Source organism: Rhopalosiphum maidis, chromosome 1 (genome assembly GCF_003676215.2).
Source record: "Rhopalosiphum maidis isolate BTI-1 chromosome 1, ASM367621v3, whole genome shotgun sequence".
Taxonomy (NCBI): domain Eukaryota; kingdom Metazoa; phylum Arthropoda; class Insecta; order Hemiptera; family Aphididae; genus Rhopalosiphum; species Rhopalosiphum maidis.
Window position 1 is genome coordinate 3952050 of NC_040877.1, and position 22110 is coordinate 3974159.

General features: G+C 27.6%; 1 protein-coding gene across 1 annotated transcript in view; it reads left to right on the top strand.

Annotated features, from left to right (window-relative positions):
* The first annotated feature begins 17903 nt into the window (after positions 1 to 17903).
* The window catches only part of LOC113549662 (neuropeptide SIFamide receptor-like), a 47556-nt gene continuing 43349 nt past the window's right edge, over positions 17904 to 22110 (top strand). Inside the window, exon 1 of the mRNA XM_026951062.1 lies at positions 17904 to 18435. Within this exon, the coding sequence (XP_026806863.1) occupies positions 18422 to 18435 (14 nt within the window). The 5' untranslated portion in view covers positions 17904 to 18421. The remainder of the gene's footprint in view (positions 18436 to 22110) is intronic.

Below are 22110 nucleotides of genomic sequence, written 5' to 3' on the forward strand. Positions count from 1 at the left end.
TCGTCGTTGGACTGCGAGCCCGTCAATTCTATGAGACGCGCGATAAACAAATCGCAAATAATTTACATTATATCATCAGATAATCATTTTTACGTCCGTCTCGAAATCCCTTTTGTTGTCCGTCCGTGACAGTTCGTTATGGTTTGTCATCGCCGCCGCGTCCGGTCCGCGTTTCGCATTGTTTCGGCTGTTTCCGTAATTTTTCCCTCAATTTTACCGCACAATTTTTATTATTGTCATTATGATTACCCGTTGTATTGTTAGCCGTCTGCGCCACAGGACGTCCCGTTTAAAGATTAACTGTCGTCGACGTTATCGGAATATTTCGGTGACACGATGTTTAGACGTAGGTAGTTACGTTGTGTCGCATCAATATATTTTCATTTTCTGGTAGGTACAGGTTGGTGTCGTAAAGCTATTACTTTATACCTCGTAGAGTCCCGATAGTCAACAGGATCACACGATGTGATATATATATTAGGTACTCCTGGACAATGACACGAGACATTCGTCATTACAATATGTCGATATTTGCTTTTAAATATATATGTTGTACACAAACTATTAAGTATAAATACTCGGTTTTTTTATCGGTCTCAAGTTTGATAGCCCCACTGGACTAATATATTGCATCAGAATAGCATTAGACAACTAAATAAATTAAATTTCAATTATTTTTCAACATATTTTCAACAGTTTAGAATCTCCTCCTATATGCTCTACATATACGTAATATCATCTTCTCAAATAATACAAATTTTAAACTTAAAATTAAAAATGGAGAAAATTAGGTAAACACTTTGCTGTATAATTTATTATAGGTGTCAATTTTATCTCATTATTGAGTAAATCATTGGAATATACGCGTTTAATTATTAAATTAAATTATTCAATTCATCAATGCATACGAATAACGAATCTGAACGAAAATGGTCTGTCAATAAGCTATGTAACTAAGTATATTTTATGATATATATTTAAAGTAATTTATTTTAATATTTTTGATACGGTAAGTTGAATTTAATTTTGCCAAAAAAATTGCATTTGGTAATGTTATCAATTTATCATGTGTAAATAATAATAAACATTAATATTATCAAATATACATGAATAATTATAATGTGTTATTCTTCATTTAAATATAAAAATTCGTCCAAATTTAAATCCCAATAAAATCTATAAAAAAATATTTTTTGAATACAGTCTGAATTACTATTATGTGAAACTTTTTATTACATTTTCAAGCCTTAGCTATACGAATTGAATATTTATTACATTTGTATCTAAAAAAACAATTTTAAAATGCTCATGAATTCGGCATATGTTGACAAAATTTAAACTTTAAATGCTTATAAAAAAGTATTTATGCACCTATAATGTATATTTAATATTTTTAAATAGTTATACAGGGCTAAAACGATCACAAATAAAATTGCACAAAATAATAAATTGTAATTAAAATATAGTTTAACACGATTATAATATCTGATTATCTCAAAAATCTAAAGTAATATCAATAAACTGCTCTGGTCTCGTTAACAAAAATGTGTAATTGAGTGGAAGTTCTTTAAATTACTTATAACATTTTCAATTTAAGTTTAATATTTTCACGCTGAATTATTATGTGCTCGAATGTAGTAACTCATATAGATACTAGATAGGAGCTTTAAAAATGTTTATAAAACAAAGTCAATTTTATTTTACCATTTCATAATAAATGTATTTAATATTGTTTTAATTTTAGTTTCTTGTTCGAAAGAAAAATATAATTTTTAGAAATACTGTTGTATAAAATAAATATGTTTATCGAAAAAAATAGTCAATTATTTATTATGAACATATTTTGAAGTATAATACGAAGGACGGATTGGTAAGGATATCCCGAGAAATGTGTTACCACTCAACTCCAATGACTTACAAGCTTTAATCACTTATAAAATATTATAAACATGTACTGTTACCATATAAGTATATTATTAGATTTATAATATTTGAATATGTCTATAGAAAATATTTTGATTTATGTAGAATCTAAAATTGAAAACATCAACGAATTTTTACAAATGTAAATAATATTTATGATACTTAACCTTTTTTTTTATTTGTTTGATAAAAGAGAAAAACAATGGTATCGGTAAAAAAAGTATGATTTACTCGTATTTAATATAATAGGAGAAAATAATATACGAACCACATATAAAAGTTTATTTGATTGGCATTTACGAGTATACAATGAAATACAAAGACTCAATACATTTTATAAGTACATTTTTTCGGCAATAAAATAATTTAAAATACAAAGTATTGATGTTTAAGCATTTTATAGAATATTATCATAAAGAAAATTATCTAGAAAATTAAAAAATATATCAATTTAGCCAAATATAATTCTTCAGACAGGAAAATATAATTATACGCCATTTAAAACCATTTAAATGTAGTTCACTATTGTATATTTTCTTATTCTAAGTGTTTTTAATATCCATATATTATCAATTATTATGATAATAAAACTATAATACACACACTCATACTCATTATATAATCATAATATGAAATAGTTTGCCCTAGAAAGCAATTAAATTACACAATATTGGTTATTCCTGTTAATCACAGTGACACAGATAGTATAATAATTTTAATATAATATAATATATATTTTATTATTGAATATTTAATTACGAATATTTGGAAGGTCAATATATAGTGATACGTATAGTCTATACGTTTTCACGTTTTCACGTTTACATTTTTTGAGTTAATTAATCCGAATAGAAATCGCCTACTCATATACTGATTATTTTTGATTAGTTGTTTTGTATACATAATACGTGAAACATAATATTTATAAAAGTTTGATATTATAATATGTATCATGTATGTATATTTATAATATTTAGCGAGTAGCACTAAGTTGTTTGGAATTTAAACCAATTTAAATAAAATATCAAAGAAATGAGACGTGACATAAATTAAATAATATTATATAGACATCATAATATGGATATTGCATAAATTATTTTTTATGTATTGCAAGATCAATATAAATTATACAGTTATTCAATATACTAACCTACTTGAAGTTATAGGTGATTTTAAGAACTGTATATTTGTATAAAGTATAATTTTTATGATTATAAATATATAGTACGTGGTAAAAATCTATATAGGTAATTCTGACAAATAAGTTCATTTAGTCAAATTATATAAATTTATCGACGATAAACATTTTACGACTGCTTCACATATATTATATATTATAATAAGTATACTTATAATATTATCATTCTAATTGTGACATAAAAATATCCATATTACCAGAATAAATATAATATTCGATGAAATAATTTATACATTATTACATTAATTATTTATGAAGTTAATATAGTTATAAAAAAAAAAAGCCATAATTAATTTCCATAAATAGGTTTTGTTTGTAACAATAATCATATGCAAATTGTAATTTATTTAAAATAATAAATTAATATCAGTTGATAGAAGAGAAAAGCTCTCAATAATTCAATTATTCGTCTTAGACGTTTATTTAAGCACAGGTATACAATAATGTTAAAGTATCTTAAGGAATTAGGCATAATATAACGATTTTAGTTATAAAAATGTAATTAATAGTCAAAACTTTAGTCAAACTCTTTATCATGTATACATAATATATAGCTGTGAAACAGAACTTAATATAATTATAATGTGTTAAAGTGCAATATCACATGACACAGACAATATTAAAAATTTATCTAAATATCCTAAAAATATCAGTTTTCGAGTATGATACAGTACACATAAAATTTTTATAAAATATTTAATTTGACGTGACTCATTTATCATGTATTTCAATTCTTATTATTACTATTAATTAAGTATAATAATTACATTTGTTGACTTATCTAAGTATAATATTATATACTATACATTATAGCATTTATTATACTGCTTATTAACAAGTATATATAATACTTGTTAAAAAAAATGTTCTGTCAAAATGTGTTATTTTATTTTTTTGGGAAATTGAATGCCCAAAAATTGTGTGGATTTTATACCGAACAGATAAATACAGATAAATATTTTCAAATGCGTAGCACTGAATATATACAGATCGGGACACCGTAGTATTTTTTCGATTCAGTCTGTACACTGTTATATCTATATTTATGGATAGTCTTATGCCAGCTTGTAGGTGGCGTGAATATTGTATGAACTTAACGGCTCGTCAAAAATTAATGAACAATGTTGGTTGGTCATTTATTTGATGTCTAATAAATATTTAAGGATCCGTTAAATTTCGACGGATCTGACATTTCCCGGCATTAACCTTTAATTTTACGCGCATGTATCAATTTGTTAATTTGATCAGATTTTTGCTGGAAAATATTAAACGAACGGCTGACTAAAATATATTTTATCGATAAATCGATCGAAATATCAAAATAAATAAATATTTTTTGGGAGTACTGTAATCACCCGTGATTGTAACCAACCCTTCAACGCTTATTGGTTATAGTAATTTAATGTGAACGCTATGATATGCAATTCGAACTAGGCTATAGTAAGATACTGACTGTTATTTATACCCGATTTATGGTGGATATATATACATATAAATACATATCAATAGTCCCGCATCGATATTTTAATATTATATACATTTGATAAAGAAAAGTGTAATTAATCACAGTATAATCGGTGCAATGATAGCTAATGATGCTGATCACAACGGTTTTGGATATAAGGATATATATATATGGTTTGATTACGAGTTATTCTAGTTTTTATTCGTGTGGGATTATTTTATTGGTTGAAATTATTAATTATTCGGGCTTCGGGCATTCAATTTTTTTTCTCAGTAATGTGACGCATCATTCTATTGGACTTGTAATGATTATTTACATAATATATTATGATATAATATAATATTTACAATTTAAATTATTACTCCCTATTTATATATAATTTTAAATTGAACTATATAGTTAAAACTTGAAAGCAGACAAATTAAGAAAATCACACGTCAAGTAGATATCTAGGTTAGGTTAGGTTAGTCGAAGTCGATATACAAATATGATAAATAATTTATAAATAATTATGTTAATTACTTAGTAAAAGTCTTTAAAATGTTTAAATGGTCACGTTAATATATAATATTAAAATTAAATGCACGAAACAATAATACAATACATGCTTAATAAATTTAATTTGCGATTGTTTGTCGGAAGAAAACAATAAACAACTGGTAGTATCTAACTTAACTAGCCACAAAAAAACATGAGGCTAAAAATAAATCATAAAAATATGTATTTTTTAAAATAAAATCTAACTACGTACATTGTAACTAGATATCAATGTCATTATAATTCACACGAACAAACACAAAAATCATAAATATAAGGAATTACAATATATTTTATGTATTTTTTAAACAATTTAAATATAAAAACCATTCTAGAAATGTAAATTATTCGAAATTGTAGATATATAAAAATGTTTAACTTTTTAAGTACTTTCACAAAACGTCAAAATTATTTGTTGATTAATTTTCAAAGTTTAAAATAATAAAATGTCAAAATAAAATCCAAAACGGTATATTTTAAGTTAACGTAGTTTTTATGAAAATTCTTTTTACGTTCTGAACTTTTATCTAAATATGTGTTATTATACTGTGAAGGTTATTGAATTTAAAAATAAACAAAACGATTCCGTTGGAAAAAATCTAATAATTAAAAATACTTACTTAAATGTGGTTTATAAACTTTAAGAGCTTAATATAATCGTATTTTTTTTTAAATAAAATTTCGAACAAAGGTTAAATGTTATAAAAACTTCATTTTGTTAATTTTAATGGTTTTTACCCAAAACTTAAATCTGAATAATATTTAAAATCGAGCAAATTTATTTATCCTATTATACAATTATTATTTGAAATAAGAATATATCCATAAGTATCGATGTTATAATATTATTAATATTATAAATATATATTATAATGTTTACAGTGAATTAAATATTTTAAATCTGATAACCTATTTTAATTCTTCGGTAAGACGGTAACACCAAAATATAAACTTGTTAAGACAATAGTATACAAGTGAGTATTTAAGAATTTTGTTATACTTTTGTTTTTTTCTTCTTATTATCAAGATTTTTCAATATAAAATTTAATAAACTTTTAATTGAGAATTAAATATTAATTAAAATGACTTTAATATTATAATAGTAAAATAATTGTATATTGTAATAAACATACTAAAATAATAATATCAATATTGTTAAAACCTTGTTGTAAGCAATTGTTTTCAATGTGATTTAATTTGATTTACATACGACCCCAAATATAATAAGTAATGACCTCATATATTAATATTATAACTAAAATATATTAATATGTACATTTAGTTATAATGTATAATGCTTACATGACTATATAAATACATATATCTAATTATATATAATTAATATAGTTTGTTTTACGTAATTCATAAATCACACGATATCATTAAACCCGTTTGTCTGTACATGATATCATGATTTAATATTTATACTAATTTAAACTGCTATACATATTAAACAGTATTAATTACTAATAAATAATAATAATTATTATGTTTTGTCGATTAAAAAGCAATATAAATATTATTGCACCTCGGAAAAGAACTGTACCATGGCCGTCACGAAAATGTAGTATCTTATTTTCTCGATACTAATACATTTTAACAGATATGTGTTTACAATAAACTGCCAACTCTCACTTTCAAATAATGTGTTAGAAAGGCTATATAAATGTATTAAAATACACATGTGGGATACTTATCAAATGCTAAATTAAAGAAAAAATAGTTAGTCATGATTCACAAGGTTCATATATTAATAGGACGTTATCTGTTTATTATTATATTATTAAAATTTAAAATTGGGTTATTGGTGGTTTTCATGTGGTAAATTTATATGTATATATTTTTTAATTTTATATTGTTTATAGTGTTTAGTATTTTTTTAGTACAGCATTCTTAAGACTATTAACTATCAAATATAATACAATGCTATGTTTATTATTAAATAATAATTTCAACACACGCATATTATTTAATAATATTATTTAGGAACAATGTATTTTTTATATATATTATATTACACATATTCTACCTTATTTTTTACTTTTTTTAATATAGTCAAATTATATTGTAATTACTGACAACACAAAGACCTAAAAAAAAAAAAAAAAAAGAAGAAAAGAATAGAAGCAAATATACTTTAATAGGAAGTTCCTATGCTGTTAATGATCTAACAAACAAACTACTATTTGACAATAATCGTATAGGTTCAAGAAATTAGTATTAAAAAAAAATGATTAAATTATAATTTATATAGTTTATTATGACTTTTATTAAAACTTTTGCCATACTTAATGACATTTTGGGAATTGGGACTACGATAGCTGTACCTAAATTGCATATCTAGGTCGCCGTACTATCATAACATTGAAATATCGGAAACATACAAATAAAACACATAGTGGAACGTAGTATAGCATAGGGAAATATAAATATTATCAAGAGAATATTCCAAGTACAAAAGTACAAAAGAAATATATTAGCTGCAACGAAAGAATGTATTGAGTGTCGTTTGTAATGGTACAGGTATTAAGCTTATTGCAGCATATGCGATTGAGAGAGATTATTTTTGTTATTTTTTTATTTAAACTTTGTTATACAATTACTTTCAAAAATTAGGATAGTTTTAAAGCTACAGAAAAATAAAATTATTATTGAACCCCAAACCCCCCGAAATAATTTCGAGTAACGAGGAGGAAAAAATTGTTTTATTATATTGCGGCACAATTTTTATTGCTAAATTTTGTAAGCCCCCCGAATTTTTTTTTTTTATACGTGTCTGAACTAGATGATATTCAATATAAATACCTCAGTGTATTAAATTGGCGTGAAACAATAATTAAAAATTAAAATCTATATGTCATACCTCCGTGATTAATATTATTTTCCATAATTTTTGCAAAGGGTGATATATGGGATAATAGGATATGTTGCTGTACAGCGTACGATACCTATAATACATACCTAGACTTGTGGTACTATGTGTTTTCCTGGTTAATGTAGTATATAGTAAAATAATAAGTGTCCGTATTGATTCAAAAATAATTAAAATGAAGAAAATAAATTATGCTCGTGTATAAATTGTAACTTGTAACTTATAATATAATAAATAATTATATTTTAAGTTTGTTAGTTGTATATTTTTATTTGATATATTAACTGTGTAATTTTATGAGAATAAATTATGGGATAATAAAAATCAAAATTCATATGGAATCAATTTAAAAAGGACAAAGCTCGTTAATATTACATTTTACAATAGAACAAATATTTATAAACATAACTGATATACTGGAATTCTTCAATTTTTATATATATAACACTATAATACTAAGTATTGGTAAAGTAAGCAGACATATTTTAGTAAGATCGGCGAATTTTTGCTATTCTAACATTATCAATAACTTAAATATTTATTTTGTATTGGTATACAGAAGACAGAACTAAAATAATAATGGCGTATTCATTAACCTAAACATGTATTTTAAACTTATTCTATAATGTTATTCTGTTTTATTTGGTATTCTAATAATTGTATGAATGGATTCAGTACATATATTCGATTTAAACTAATAAAAACAGGTAGAATTAATTTATGAAAAAAAAAAAAACCACAAAGTATTTAGAAACACTATTAATTATGTATAAAACGAATAATGATAATGATAATAATTATATTATATAAATCAGAAATGAGTCATATAATATCAATGTATTGTTAGGTAATTTTATTAATTCATTTTGTCTTGTTAAAATAATTTTAGGTTAGCGAAAATCATCATAATATTCTTACATTGTCCGTATTTTATATGGATATAAGTATTATAGTATTATATAATTTGTGAATTAAATATATTTGTGTTTGAGAATTTTTAATCTGTCAATTATTTACGGTTTCGTTGTTTGTTTTGTTTATGATATTTATTTATTTACTATCGAAGATAATGCGCGTTGGAGTTTTTTAAACCACGCTTTACTCCCACAAATCATAAACACCAACACTGTAGTGGTACCTAAATAGTATATATTTTTAAACCCGTATTCAAGGATTACATGAAGGCTGAATGACACAATTTTTTTTCCGTTTACAACCACTTCCACTAAACACAATATATATTTTAGTCATTTATTCCACAGCTCATAATGTATTATAGTTTATACATTAAATATTTATGTGTAAACCAATATTCATTCGCATTGATAAATACGTAGTCATGCATATATTTATAAAAAAGAAAGTATAAATACGTAGAAAGGCGTGTAGAGTTTATTAAAATGTCCTTTGATCTAAACCACAATATTTTAGTTATGTTATGGTATTACGATACTATAAATATTATTTTTTGTCATTGGTTTTAACCGTTTTCTAAATGCTCTGTCGTCTTCAAACGGGATAAAAAAAAAGCTCAATATATTATTTAAAAATGCACGAGGCAATCCCATTTTGTGATATGAAAAAAAAATTTATCTTATTCGAATACCGCGAGCCAACGTATACAGTGGCGCTACGCTCCATTTTTTATCGATTAAACAAGACGTGTAGGCATATATTTTGTTTTTAAGTACGGTTGGTAACTGCAGGTATATGTATATGTCCTGCATTCGCATCGTCATAATATCTTTGCTTTTAATGTGAGTAAAACACGAACTACGATTGACATTTTGATACTTTAGATTATAATAATTATTTTGTCATATTTAATTATTTCACGCGCCCTCAACTTACTGTAGAGCGCAAGTAATTAATGTGAGTTCTCTATTTTGTTGTAATAAAAAACATCGTTATATATTTATAGGTTAGTATCACGTAGCACTGGTTAAGTATTAATAATAATATCAAAAATAAAAAAAGTGAATGGATAACTATCGAAGCTGCATCTATTCAAACGTGTCACTGAAATATTGTTACCACCTATGTACCAAAACGTTTGGATTACAAATTCACTTATAACAATAATAAAATATTAAAAAAATTGTTGTGAGATGCTGTAAGATGAAAAAAAAACATTAAAGCAGACTTCGTTTGTTAACTCTGTATGTAGGATTATATTAGATAGGAACGACGGCAAAACACGATAGGGAGGACCGAGGAAAGTGTTAGATCGTTAAGCGGACCTGAGCACACCCGAATCAAGATTAACACGTTTCAATGTTTTAACCATATATTAAATTTAAACAAAATGAAGTCGTGCTTAAATAATGTTATGCATGTGAAAAATGTCACGGTATAGTGGGAACAACATATTAGGTACATAAAATGAATTAATAAATCGTTTACAATATAAACATGAACAATAATAAATATTTCTGTCCAATTGTCGATTATGCAGTGTATTGGTATGTAAAAATTCGTTCAGTAGCCAGGCGAGGCATCTGATGTTCTGAGTACAAACAAAAATGCAGAAACCGACAGATACGTTCGGAATTTCTCGTCATTATACAGTCGATAATATTACATAAACACGACGTTAGGTATACCTCTACAAAAAGTGATCAACTCAGTAAAAAAAATAATTTGAGTAAGTCAATTGAAGTCAATGTTAAGTAGAAAGTAAATTATTAATAAATAATATATTTAGCTCGAAAAGTTCAATGTTGTTATACATGTATAAAAAATATGAGCTTAACTCAGATAAAAAAAAGTTAGTTGTATTTTGTTACGGCCACTCGTTGTGGTTTAGCCGATTACTATTGTTTTTATCAATTATACTATATTAATTATTAATAATTTGTTGATTATCTTTAATTATACTGTTATAAATGTTATGTACCTATTTATATATGAATTTGATTTTAACTTAAGCTTAGTTTGATATTTTTTTTTGAATTGACCGTAAAAGTTAAGGTGTTACAGAAGAAAAATTTAACTAGTCAAGTTAATCATTTAAAAACAAAAAGTAGTTTTAACTTTCCAACTATAAGATATAACGACCAGCCCAAAGGCTGACACAATATGATATTATTTTTTTAATCGTTTATACAATAATTATATAGAAGACGTTGCGTGATACACATTATTATATAGATACTCTCGCTTGCGCGTCTACACGTCGTATATATCATAAAATTTAGCTCATACATCGCATTGTGTTGTATTTTTCACGGGGAAACGAGGCTGTTTGTTTACGGGGGGAGGGGGGCAAGATACCTTCAAAGGAAAAGTCACATCTGTATAAGTACACGTCGTATAATATGTGTGTACGTGTGTGCGTACATACCTTATACAAGAGCGCGTAGTGGTGGAGTGTTGGTTATATATACCTAAGCTCACGCACAACAAAAACAACACCGCTCGTCAGCGACGGCGGCATAAAAAGGATATAGACGGGCGAAAGGTATACGTGTGACGGATAATTCGCGGTGTCTGCGGCGCACGCGTCCGGCCGGTACGGTTTGAACTTTCACGAACACTATGATATGACCCTCCCCGCCGCGGCACCACCCGGCTGAAAGTGCACCTACGTCTCGCCACAAACCTCCCCTCGTCGACCGGGCTCAGCTGCGAAGTAAAGCACACATAACACACGTATGCGCGGTCCATAGGTATGCCGCACGACTCTTGTACAGGGTGATCTCATCGGTATAATTATTATTATTATATTCTATGTGACACTGTTATAATATTATGTCGTTTTTTCGGTCGGTTTGTTTTCGATTTTGACATTAAAAATGTCTTTTGTACTTATATTTACAATTCGAATAAATTATTTGACGTTACACTGTTTGTTTCGAATGGTTTTATCCGATTTTTACTATTTCCGATCGCCATCAGTTGTGAAGTTTTTTTTGGATTTAGCCCGTTTATGAACGCGCTAATACGTTTTTATGAAAATGTCGAAATATTATACAGGCGATTTGCGATTTGACCACTTTTTATAACTCAAAATGGTACGAACGATTTTAACTGATTCGACCATTATTATATTCAATTATTCAATAGATTGGGTTAGTATATACATGAACAAAAACGTTTGGGCCGTAATATACAATAAACGCATCACCCTGTATGTGCATGTATACGTAGTACAGACTTGTACTATAACCGTCACTATATATACTACTACGCGTAATGCACATTTTACGGTGCTCGCCGACGACGGCGGCACAGCTGACCGGAGCGCGCGGGAAACTTTGAACATCGTCGGCATAGAGTCGCGCGCCCTGCTGGATGGAATCCGATCGCTCTGGGTCAACCGTCGCCGCGCATATCCAACGGCAATAATTGATTATTATTCCGACGAGCCTATCGACGGCCCTTGAAAACGTTATCATTGTAATAATAATATTATAATATGGTCATATAAATACTCGTATGTAATTTTAGTGGATTTTAAATTTCAAATGTAGAATACCAATTATATAATATTACGCTAGGTGGAAATAAAATAATGATATAGTGAAATGATTTCTTCCGTTGCAGTTTCGCATGATGCACATTGCACATGCACTGCAATATTGATTTTAAACTATGCGCGAAACTATAAATGTATTAGTTTAACAATTGTATAATTTGTATTTTATTTTTGTATATCCGAATTATTTTCGACACTTAAAAAAAAAAAAATGCTCTGATATTGAAGTTTGAGGATAGTTTATTGTAGAAACTTGAATCTAGCTTATACCTTGAGGTAGTTAAAATTTTTAAAAAAATGTCCTTATATTTTTTTTAAATAATCAGGAAAAAGAAAATATTTAATCAATATAATTTGTTGTTAAAATCAAATAAATAACTTTAAGCTATATTAATAGATATTTTAAATTTTAATCGTAGTTTTATTCAATTAGTTGTATAGTAATAATTCATAATATTATAGAATATTATAGGTTTAATAATCGATAATTATGATAGATCTATGCAACTAAGTCATTGATACACCTATCATTAAAAATTAAGATCTAATGATTTAGGATATTACAGAATTCTATAATATATTGTAAGAAATTGTTTTTCAATTTCACTTAGCTTAAATAAGCTTAATAGATTGCATCGGATTTTTATGAAATGGTGTTAAGTTTTTCAAGATCAATTTTTAATCGATTTAACACGGTTTTTAATTAAAGATTAAAGCAGCTTACTCAAATAAAGATGTATTTAATTTTACGTTATGTTACCTACAACAGCTAATAATTGAACAAGATTATTCTGTAAAAGAATAGCTTCCAGTAAGCTTTATACTGACTGATACAAAGAAACTTATGATACTAATAATTAATAACTGTATTGTAATAACGTCATTTACTCATTTATTATTATTATCGTTAATTATAATATTGTACATCCAATTCTAGTAACTTTGTTATCAGATGAACAACCATTGTTTCCGGTTCATTTAAAAAATGTAAATTGTGCAACTCCAAACATTTAATTATCTTGTAAATTAAAATTATTGAATAATTTTGAATTGATCAAATTAAAAAGTCTAATTCCTACCATTATTAGATTTCAAATTTGTCAATAAATCTTTAAGTATAGCAAGTTTACTCAATATTGAATTATTTATCGTGTTACATCCAACAAATTATACTAAATCATTCATAAGCTTTTCAATATTAATTTTCATAATTTTATTACACTATATTTTTGTATTAGTTAGCTAGGTAAAGGTTCTTTCTTAGACTTTATTTTAATATTATTGGAATAATTTAGTAAGGAATTATATATTATAGTTAGACAAGGTTAAGATAACTAACATAATATAGATTATTAAAAATAATTGTATAGTTCATGATTTATATTAATACTAGTATATGTTGTTCTTGACTTGACTTGCTCACAATTTAACTGTTTCCATTTAAACCATAAAATTAGAGTGAAAAATGTATGTTTAGGTTAATATTAATATTATTAAAGAAAGTAGTTTTTAATAATGACAATTACATATAGATGTTTTTTAGCGAAAGAGCAAAATATAGAAAAATTTTTATAGTAATAGAGAGAATAAAATATAGTATTGAAAAAAAAACGAAATATCTAAGAAACCGGGTGATTGAAGTATACACGATGAGTATACAATTCTTGAGAAAATATTGTCATATATATACGAACTTTTAACAATACATAAATTAGTATCGTGTTAAATATATTGTCACTATAAATAGGTACGTGTTTTCTATATCATGACCCTTTTTTAAATTCGTCTGGTATGTACATCGGGGGTCACCAGACGTGCGTGCATGCACAATGTAATATTTTGATATTATTTTATAGTTTCTAAAAGTCTCCATTTTTTTCGTATAAATCTGATACATCCGTGATTGCATAAATCACATGACTCTTCGGCATCATCCAATAAAAATGTACATCTGTATAATAAGTTTATTATATTATAGAATATTGTAATATTACAATAGAACATATTTGTACATTTTCTAAGAGAGTACCTAAGTAACGACAAAATTTAACTGACGCGTGGCTAAAATAATAATAATAATTTTCTAAACTGATGCATTTTATAATAGTACTAGTTGTATAGCGCGATTTTGTCCGAAACAAAATGAATAAAACATGCGCTATTATATCGGTGTATCTCGGTTTTAGTTTATTTTAATTCGTGGGAAAATCAGCGTTGGAGTAGATAACTCATTTTGTGAACTTATTCGGCCGAGATACGCGCTTTATACTATTGTATTGGATACACTCTGCATGTTTTTGAATAAGGCCTATACTTTATGTATCTATGATTGAGTATATTTTGTGTCTATATAAGCTACAAATAATATAGGGATTTCGGTCGTTGTCCTCTAAAATATACATAGATTAAAGAAAAATCTCCTTTCTATTTTGTTTGTTTATTTTTCTGGTGGTTGCCATTTGGTACATAATATCTATTTTATTTTCCGTGACCAATGGAAAGTATCTATATATATTTAAACAAAAAATATTCGATTTTCATAATCTAAAACGAAATGTGTGAGCCATCATATGAAAACCAAGCTACTCCGAGGGATATGTATAATGTATGATGTATAGTGTATATGTATGCAAAATGTGATGGCAATTGGTATTGTTTGCGTAGTTTTCAATTGTATAAGCTCTATAGAAACGTGAAATCGTTTTTAGATTTCTAAACATAAGTTAAGAACTATTTATAATTCCATTGTGTCGATCCGTGAGTATTGCAGTAACGGCAGTAACTATAACTAATATGAAAATATGTTAATATAGTAACGATCGTATTGAGTTTATAACGATTCTATTCAAAGTTAATTCATGGGTTAGCGATGAAATATTAAAAAATATTATACAATTTACGAAATTCTTTTTTAATTTTAATACGAAATCAAGGTTCGTTACGTCGTATTAAAATGCGTTTAGATCTGAGAACTCAACACGCTCGCAGAGTGAGCTTTCCTAACTCGTTAAAAAATGTGTAGAATATAATACGTCTATATTATTGTATCATATGCGCGTGTATGTATATATAGGCGTCTCGTCGTCTATATACAGTGCAGTGACGCGTCGGGGTCAAAAGGTGTTCGCCGGCGGCGGCGGCAGCGTTTTTAGCGGACGAATAAGCGTACTTATACCGCACACATAATGTACACGGCCGTATAGTCGCATTGCCGCGCCGCTGACGGCCCAATCGATATGATATATATATATATATATATATCATATTATATATACACATTTATATGTGCGTATGTACAGGATATCCAAACCGGCGTTAGTACACAACCCCCTCCCTCATCTGGCCCACAATTATCTATTTATTATTATTATTATGCGCCTTTTTTCCCAATCGGATTTATTATATTCGGAATAAATATAACATAACATTATTGTCACCACGCGCATTCGGCCGGTCGCGTGTCTGTTTCATTTATATGGCGTACGATCGCTTTTTGTAAACTTCTCACGCAGTAAGACAGAAATCTATAGAGACGATCGATTCATCACGATAAAGGCCCACTGATGATTCGACTAGGGAAATAAAAAAATAGTCCACTCGGCCGGTGAAAAAGTTCACAACTATATATTATTATCGTGATGTACTATGCGTAAGCTTGGCACACGAAAATCGTTTTCCAACCGTAAATATACTGCACTGCAGCTGCCAGCCCGATGCACCCTGTATGCGCGTGCCCATACACTCGCAGTAATATGCAGCTTTGGGGCGCACGTATAACAATAATAATATAACAAGAGATGAAACAGCCGACGACCGCGGTATACACTATATAATACGTATTATATGTATATGTATATTTATAGACGTACCGTGGTCGAAGTCGTGCGTAAAAAATAATCGCGATTCGCGCCGGCCCGGCAGAGCGCGTCCGCGGCGTAAATACGATCATCTGCCGCCCCCGCCCGCCAAAGTCAGTCGGCTGGTTCGCGCGCGGATTCCCCATCCGCCGACGACTGCGGGCGGCACGCACTCGCTACTACTACTGCCGATACTACGCGCGACTACTACTGCTACTACTACTACTACTACTACTACTACTACTACTACTACTACTACTACGACTACACTACTACCACTAAAGTGTAACGGCTATGAGCATACAGGGTGATCCACTTTAACGACTGAGTACACCGGTTTTTCGTGTCTTATATACAATATTACTGCAGTCGTTGCTTCTCGATGTGCAGTGGAATTCGATAGACGGAAAACCCGTGCGTGAAGAATTCAAAACCATGTGAAACTGTTAAAAGAAAAAAAGTTGATTTAATTTAAATCACGATTTATGTTTCGTGCAGGCTTACTTTGAGAATACCATAATGTGGCGATGGATAGGAATAAATTTGATAGTTTCGACCAGAACAGATTACAATGATATCTATTGGTTTCTATGATAGAGTTTTGTTTACATGAATTCAAATGTGATTTATTTTCAATATTAAACCTGCAGGTTTGTAATCCAGACAACTGATTATAGTATTGATAAATTTAAAAAGTTTTCATTCTTTTTTTCGAAAATGCCATCAATATAAATATTATTGTTTGTTGTTACAGATTGAAAAAAATAAATCCACAAAAGTGGGGTCTGTACATATTTTTGTCACGTTTAAAATTTAAATATGAGGAATCGATAGTAAAAAGTGGAAAGTATCTACGTTATATCTGAACTTGTAAAAATTGATTGTGGATTGAGAAGTGCGAAAATAGTCAAACGTAAAACACAAGATATCTTGTATTTGACATATTATAATATCTTGAATGAAATGTGTTTCTCACTTATTTTGAATTCAATACGAAATTCATCGATATGAAAATAAATTATTTTCACCACACTGTCTACTAACCTACATTTTTCGCATGAAAAATATTTTTTATCGTTTTGCGAGGTTTCTTATTATATTTTTTTCAAAATTATATTAGCAGAATCCTTAGGTATACTTTTCTATAATAATATTGATATTGCGAATAATAACATAATGATATACAGTTAAATTAAAAGGTTTTTTTTTTTTAAATTCAACATAACCATTTCAAATTATTACGTCCGGAGTAAAACACGAGTGCTTCAGAACACTCATCGAGTGGTAGCAATACACACAAAAAATCTCGAAAGTCTCGAAAATACAGTCTTTAAGACGTACCTATATTTTTTTAAATAAATTCCAAAAATAAGAATTCGAACAACCTCGTTATGTGAAAAGAAAAAATCGGGGCGAACACACTATACAGGCGAATCACCCGATACAACGGCACGCCGCCACGCGCTGTACGAAAATAATAATAATAACACGGGATACGGCGCGCTGTACCCGCAGACAGCTGGGGGCCGTTTCGCCGCGCGCACGCACACCGCACCGGTCGCGAGTCGCCGTCGCACCGTTATCGCGTTACTTCCCGTTTCGTCGTCTTCCGGATCGCGGAACCATGCGACATCTCGCCGCCGCCGGTATTCCGCGGTGTCCGAAACGCGTAGTCGCTCTGTCACCGCCGTCGTCACCGCCGTCACCGCCGTCACCTGCACGACCGTCCAGTTGCCACTTGTTGACGACCGCCGCGAAACTCGTCGCCGCCGATGGGTCGCGGTTTTTTTTCTCGGCCGTTTTTCCCCCGCACCAACGTCGTAATAGTCATTATCCGGAGGACAGTTTACGATAATAATAATGATAAATCGTTTTTAACATTTTCGCGGTACGATAAAACTCGCACGTCGCAACGCTTATAATATTATTGTAAAATAATATTACACCGTTTCGCACTCGCTTTGTCGACTTGTCGCGGGCGGCGAGGTCGGCTATCGACGGACGAGAGCGTGTCGTTTAAATATTATATTACACTTACTACGTTAAATATATAATATATAAACGCACACACATATATATATATAATATATATATGGAGTTTCCGAGGTACGTCCATATTACCAGCTTTATATATCGCGATAATGTCGTTAGTTTTTTACAGATGCATGACGATATATAGTATAGACCGACTACGGGTAGAATGTAATGAAATTATATAAATTAATATAAAAACCCCACAATACGTCGTGTATATATCATAATATTATATTGAAAACGCTGAATGGTTTATTCACTCGGGAAATGCGAAATATTATAGTTATAAAAAAATATAATATACCATTATGTGTCCATGTATGGACCGTGGACCGCATGGATTTGTGTATGACCGATGTTTACAATAAACCGAAAATATCTATAGTTATTTATTTTTTAGATAATTTTTTTTTTCAAATCGATGTACTTATTGTTAAAAATTTAAATGAAAATAGTTTTTCAGTTATTAAAATTTTCATACCCGGGATAAATATCCTTTAAAATGGTTTTATGAAAATAAAAAATAGATGGAACATCGAACCTAGTGTTTAGTAATAATTTTACTTGGACAATATTTATAATCAGATAATAAATAAAAGAAATATAGTATACACATCAAAATATATAACATACAATATATTACTATGAATATTGAACATGATAGTAGGTAACGGTCGGTACGGTATACGGTTACCTTATCAATTTTGTATCCCCGGCTACATTTGGCTATAATTTATTTACGGCTAACAAATGATTTGTATATTCTATACACATTCGGTTTAATAGTTTGTTAGGTAAAATAAAATAATATATAATATAAATAGTTTTGAACTTTTATTTCTAAACGCAGTGGTAAATATACAATCGTTACACTGTACTTTTATATTAAATGTGGAATTTGTGTTTTAGTTTTCAATTAATTTTATAATAGCTAATATTTTGTTCTAGTTATAAAGACTAAAAAAAATATAAAAAAAAATGTATTTATGAATCAAAAATTGTATTTCTAATTAAAAATAAGAGTTTTATCAACAGAAAAACAAATATATACATTTACAAATTTACAAATTGTTTTTGAAAAATTTGGTTTCTTTACTGCAAATATTTAATATAAATATTATATTTAACATATTACTGTACATATTTAAATATAAAATATATGTCAATTTTTTGTTTTTAGTTTTATATCTTGGGTTAAAATGACATTTAAAATAATTTAATAATGCTTTTTCTTGTACAAACAAATATTATAACTTATATATATTTTTATTTTCATTTTGAAATCATATAGAAAAAGATCCATTATAATTTTTTTTAATATAATTAAATCCAGTTATCTGAGATTTATGAATTTAAAACGCATACTGAAATATAATCTGTTTACATGATTTACACGCTATATTTAAGAAATTGTTAGGTACGTCTTATTTTTAAAATAAACCATTTAATTTTTAAATGTAATAATCGATAACATTTTTAAATAAAAATAAAAGTTATTTATGAATTATTAATATATATTATTTTGAGTTTCAGTGTCTCACTAAATATTATGTAAAAGTAAAACATTATTTTTTTTCTCTAAATTAAATTGCTTTTCACTCGCTTTGAAAAGATTTTGATCAATTTCTAACTTTAATATATATTTTATTAAACATGAATAATTAGTATGCTTTTTACAGTACAGTATTTTACGAATACAAGAAAATAAATCCAGGTTGTTAAATTATGTGTTGTTTTGTCTAATTTAATTCAATCATACTCTAATTTAAACGAATTGAAAACTTGAAAGTCTAATCAAAATAATCAATACGTGACCTCGTACATACCAATCACGTACTTGTCAGAATTTGTACTGAAGAAAATAAAATTAAGATAAGTTAAAAGCTAGACACATTTAAATTCCGAAAATACCTTAGAGGCAAATTATGTTTTAGTGAGAAGACGTTAACGAATTAATCTACTGTGTACCAAAATCTCAAACATTCACTACGAAATTGAATTAATTTAGTTAATGTATTTTGTATCTAAATTTTACTAAATTTTCCGAAATAACTACTTGTGATGAGGGTCATAAGATTCAAAGTTTAAACAATGGGTTGCAATTTGTTAATAGTTCAAAAAAAAAATAATCAACTCGCGTTTTATAAATTGATCACATAATTCGATGATCACACTCTTCATTTCATCGTGTTTGTAATGAATTGAAAATACTAAAAAAAATAAGTAATATTTAACATAATTAATGTAATGTAAAAAGTATATACTGTATTATATAAAATTATATTAAGCGATAATGTTTCATTATAGTAATATAATTATATATCAAGAAATTATTTTTTTTAAACTTTCCTAAATGAACTGTACAGATTTTTGTAATTAGGTAGATTATTGGTAATGTTTTAGTGTGTGTTTAAAAATACACACACATATATATTACGTCAATATGTCCATTTTCAATCATTTGTATAAGTTTTTCTCGATAATTAAGAAAAATACCGAGAATATTTTACTTTTGACTCGCCAAAATACCGACTAATTCAAATTTTCTACCTGAAAAAAACTATGTTCAAAATGGCATTTTATTGCTAAAAAATACGATGAAAGATACAAAAAAATAAAAATACAAAACACAAAATATTGTAAAACCAATACATTTTTTGCTTCACTCACAATTTAAAAAGTACAATTATTATTTACAATTCATAATTTTTCTTTTATGTGTTGTTCATAATATTAATATTATATTAGAATTTAGTTATAGCTGCAGTATGCTTTTAAATTAATGAATCAAATAATATTTATCTGATGCTATATTGTATCCATTTATGTAGCTCAGTACAAGAATAAGTTGGAATAAATGTAAGCAAGTATTAGATAAAAAAAAATATAAAAATTCGAAAGGAAATGGTAAAAAAATTCATCGTAATTATTATTATTGTTATTTAAATAAAATATGTATTTGCACGTTCATACGTTGAATACAAATTGAAAATATTGTCAAGTGGAAATACAAAATGTTTTTATTCGTTCCGAAACTATGATTTTATGAAAAGATAGTGAAATGTCACGAAATAAAAAATTCAGCTGTATACTGTTGAAGCACGAGATTCAAATATTAAATTGAAATTTTCCATACCTAACTAAAAGGAAAATAAATCATTCACGTGAAATCTCTCACATACTGACAATGCAGGTATTATAATAAAATGTTGTTGGTCTTTCAATCATTCAAAATGTCTGATAGTTTAGATTCACGTTCATCTCCCTTGAGCATTGAGTTATGATGTTTTTACTTTACATGCCAATTATAAAGGTACTTATTAATAATTTTTATGGAAACAAAATCGTTATTTATATACTATGTTTCATGTATGATTTAAGTGGACACAGCTATATTATTTCAAAAGTGTGGTTTTGGTGTATAACGCATTATAATAGCAACGCCTCCACCCTTAAATAATATAGTTACTTAGCTGATTCATTTTGATTCTAATTTTCAATAAATTACAAAAGTGTACAAAGAAAAAATTACTATTTAAAATATTATTGATATTATGATTTTAATTACAAATTTCAAAATTTTTATGAGGTGGTAAGTCGTACATACCGTTACTACGTTTTAATACAAACATTCAAATGGAACGAAAGTCAACCCATTTTGGATCTCCGATGATTATAACACTGTGATATTAATATTATGCATTGTGTTTGGTTTTTTTTCTTATACTACAAATTAATAAATAATAA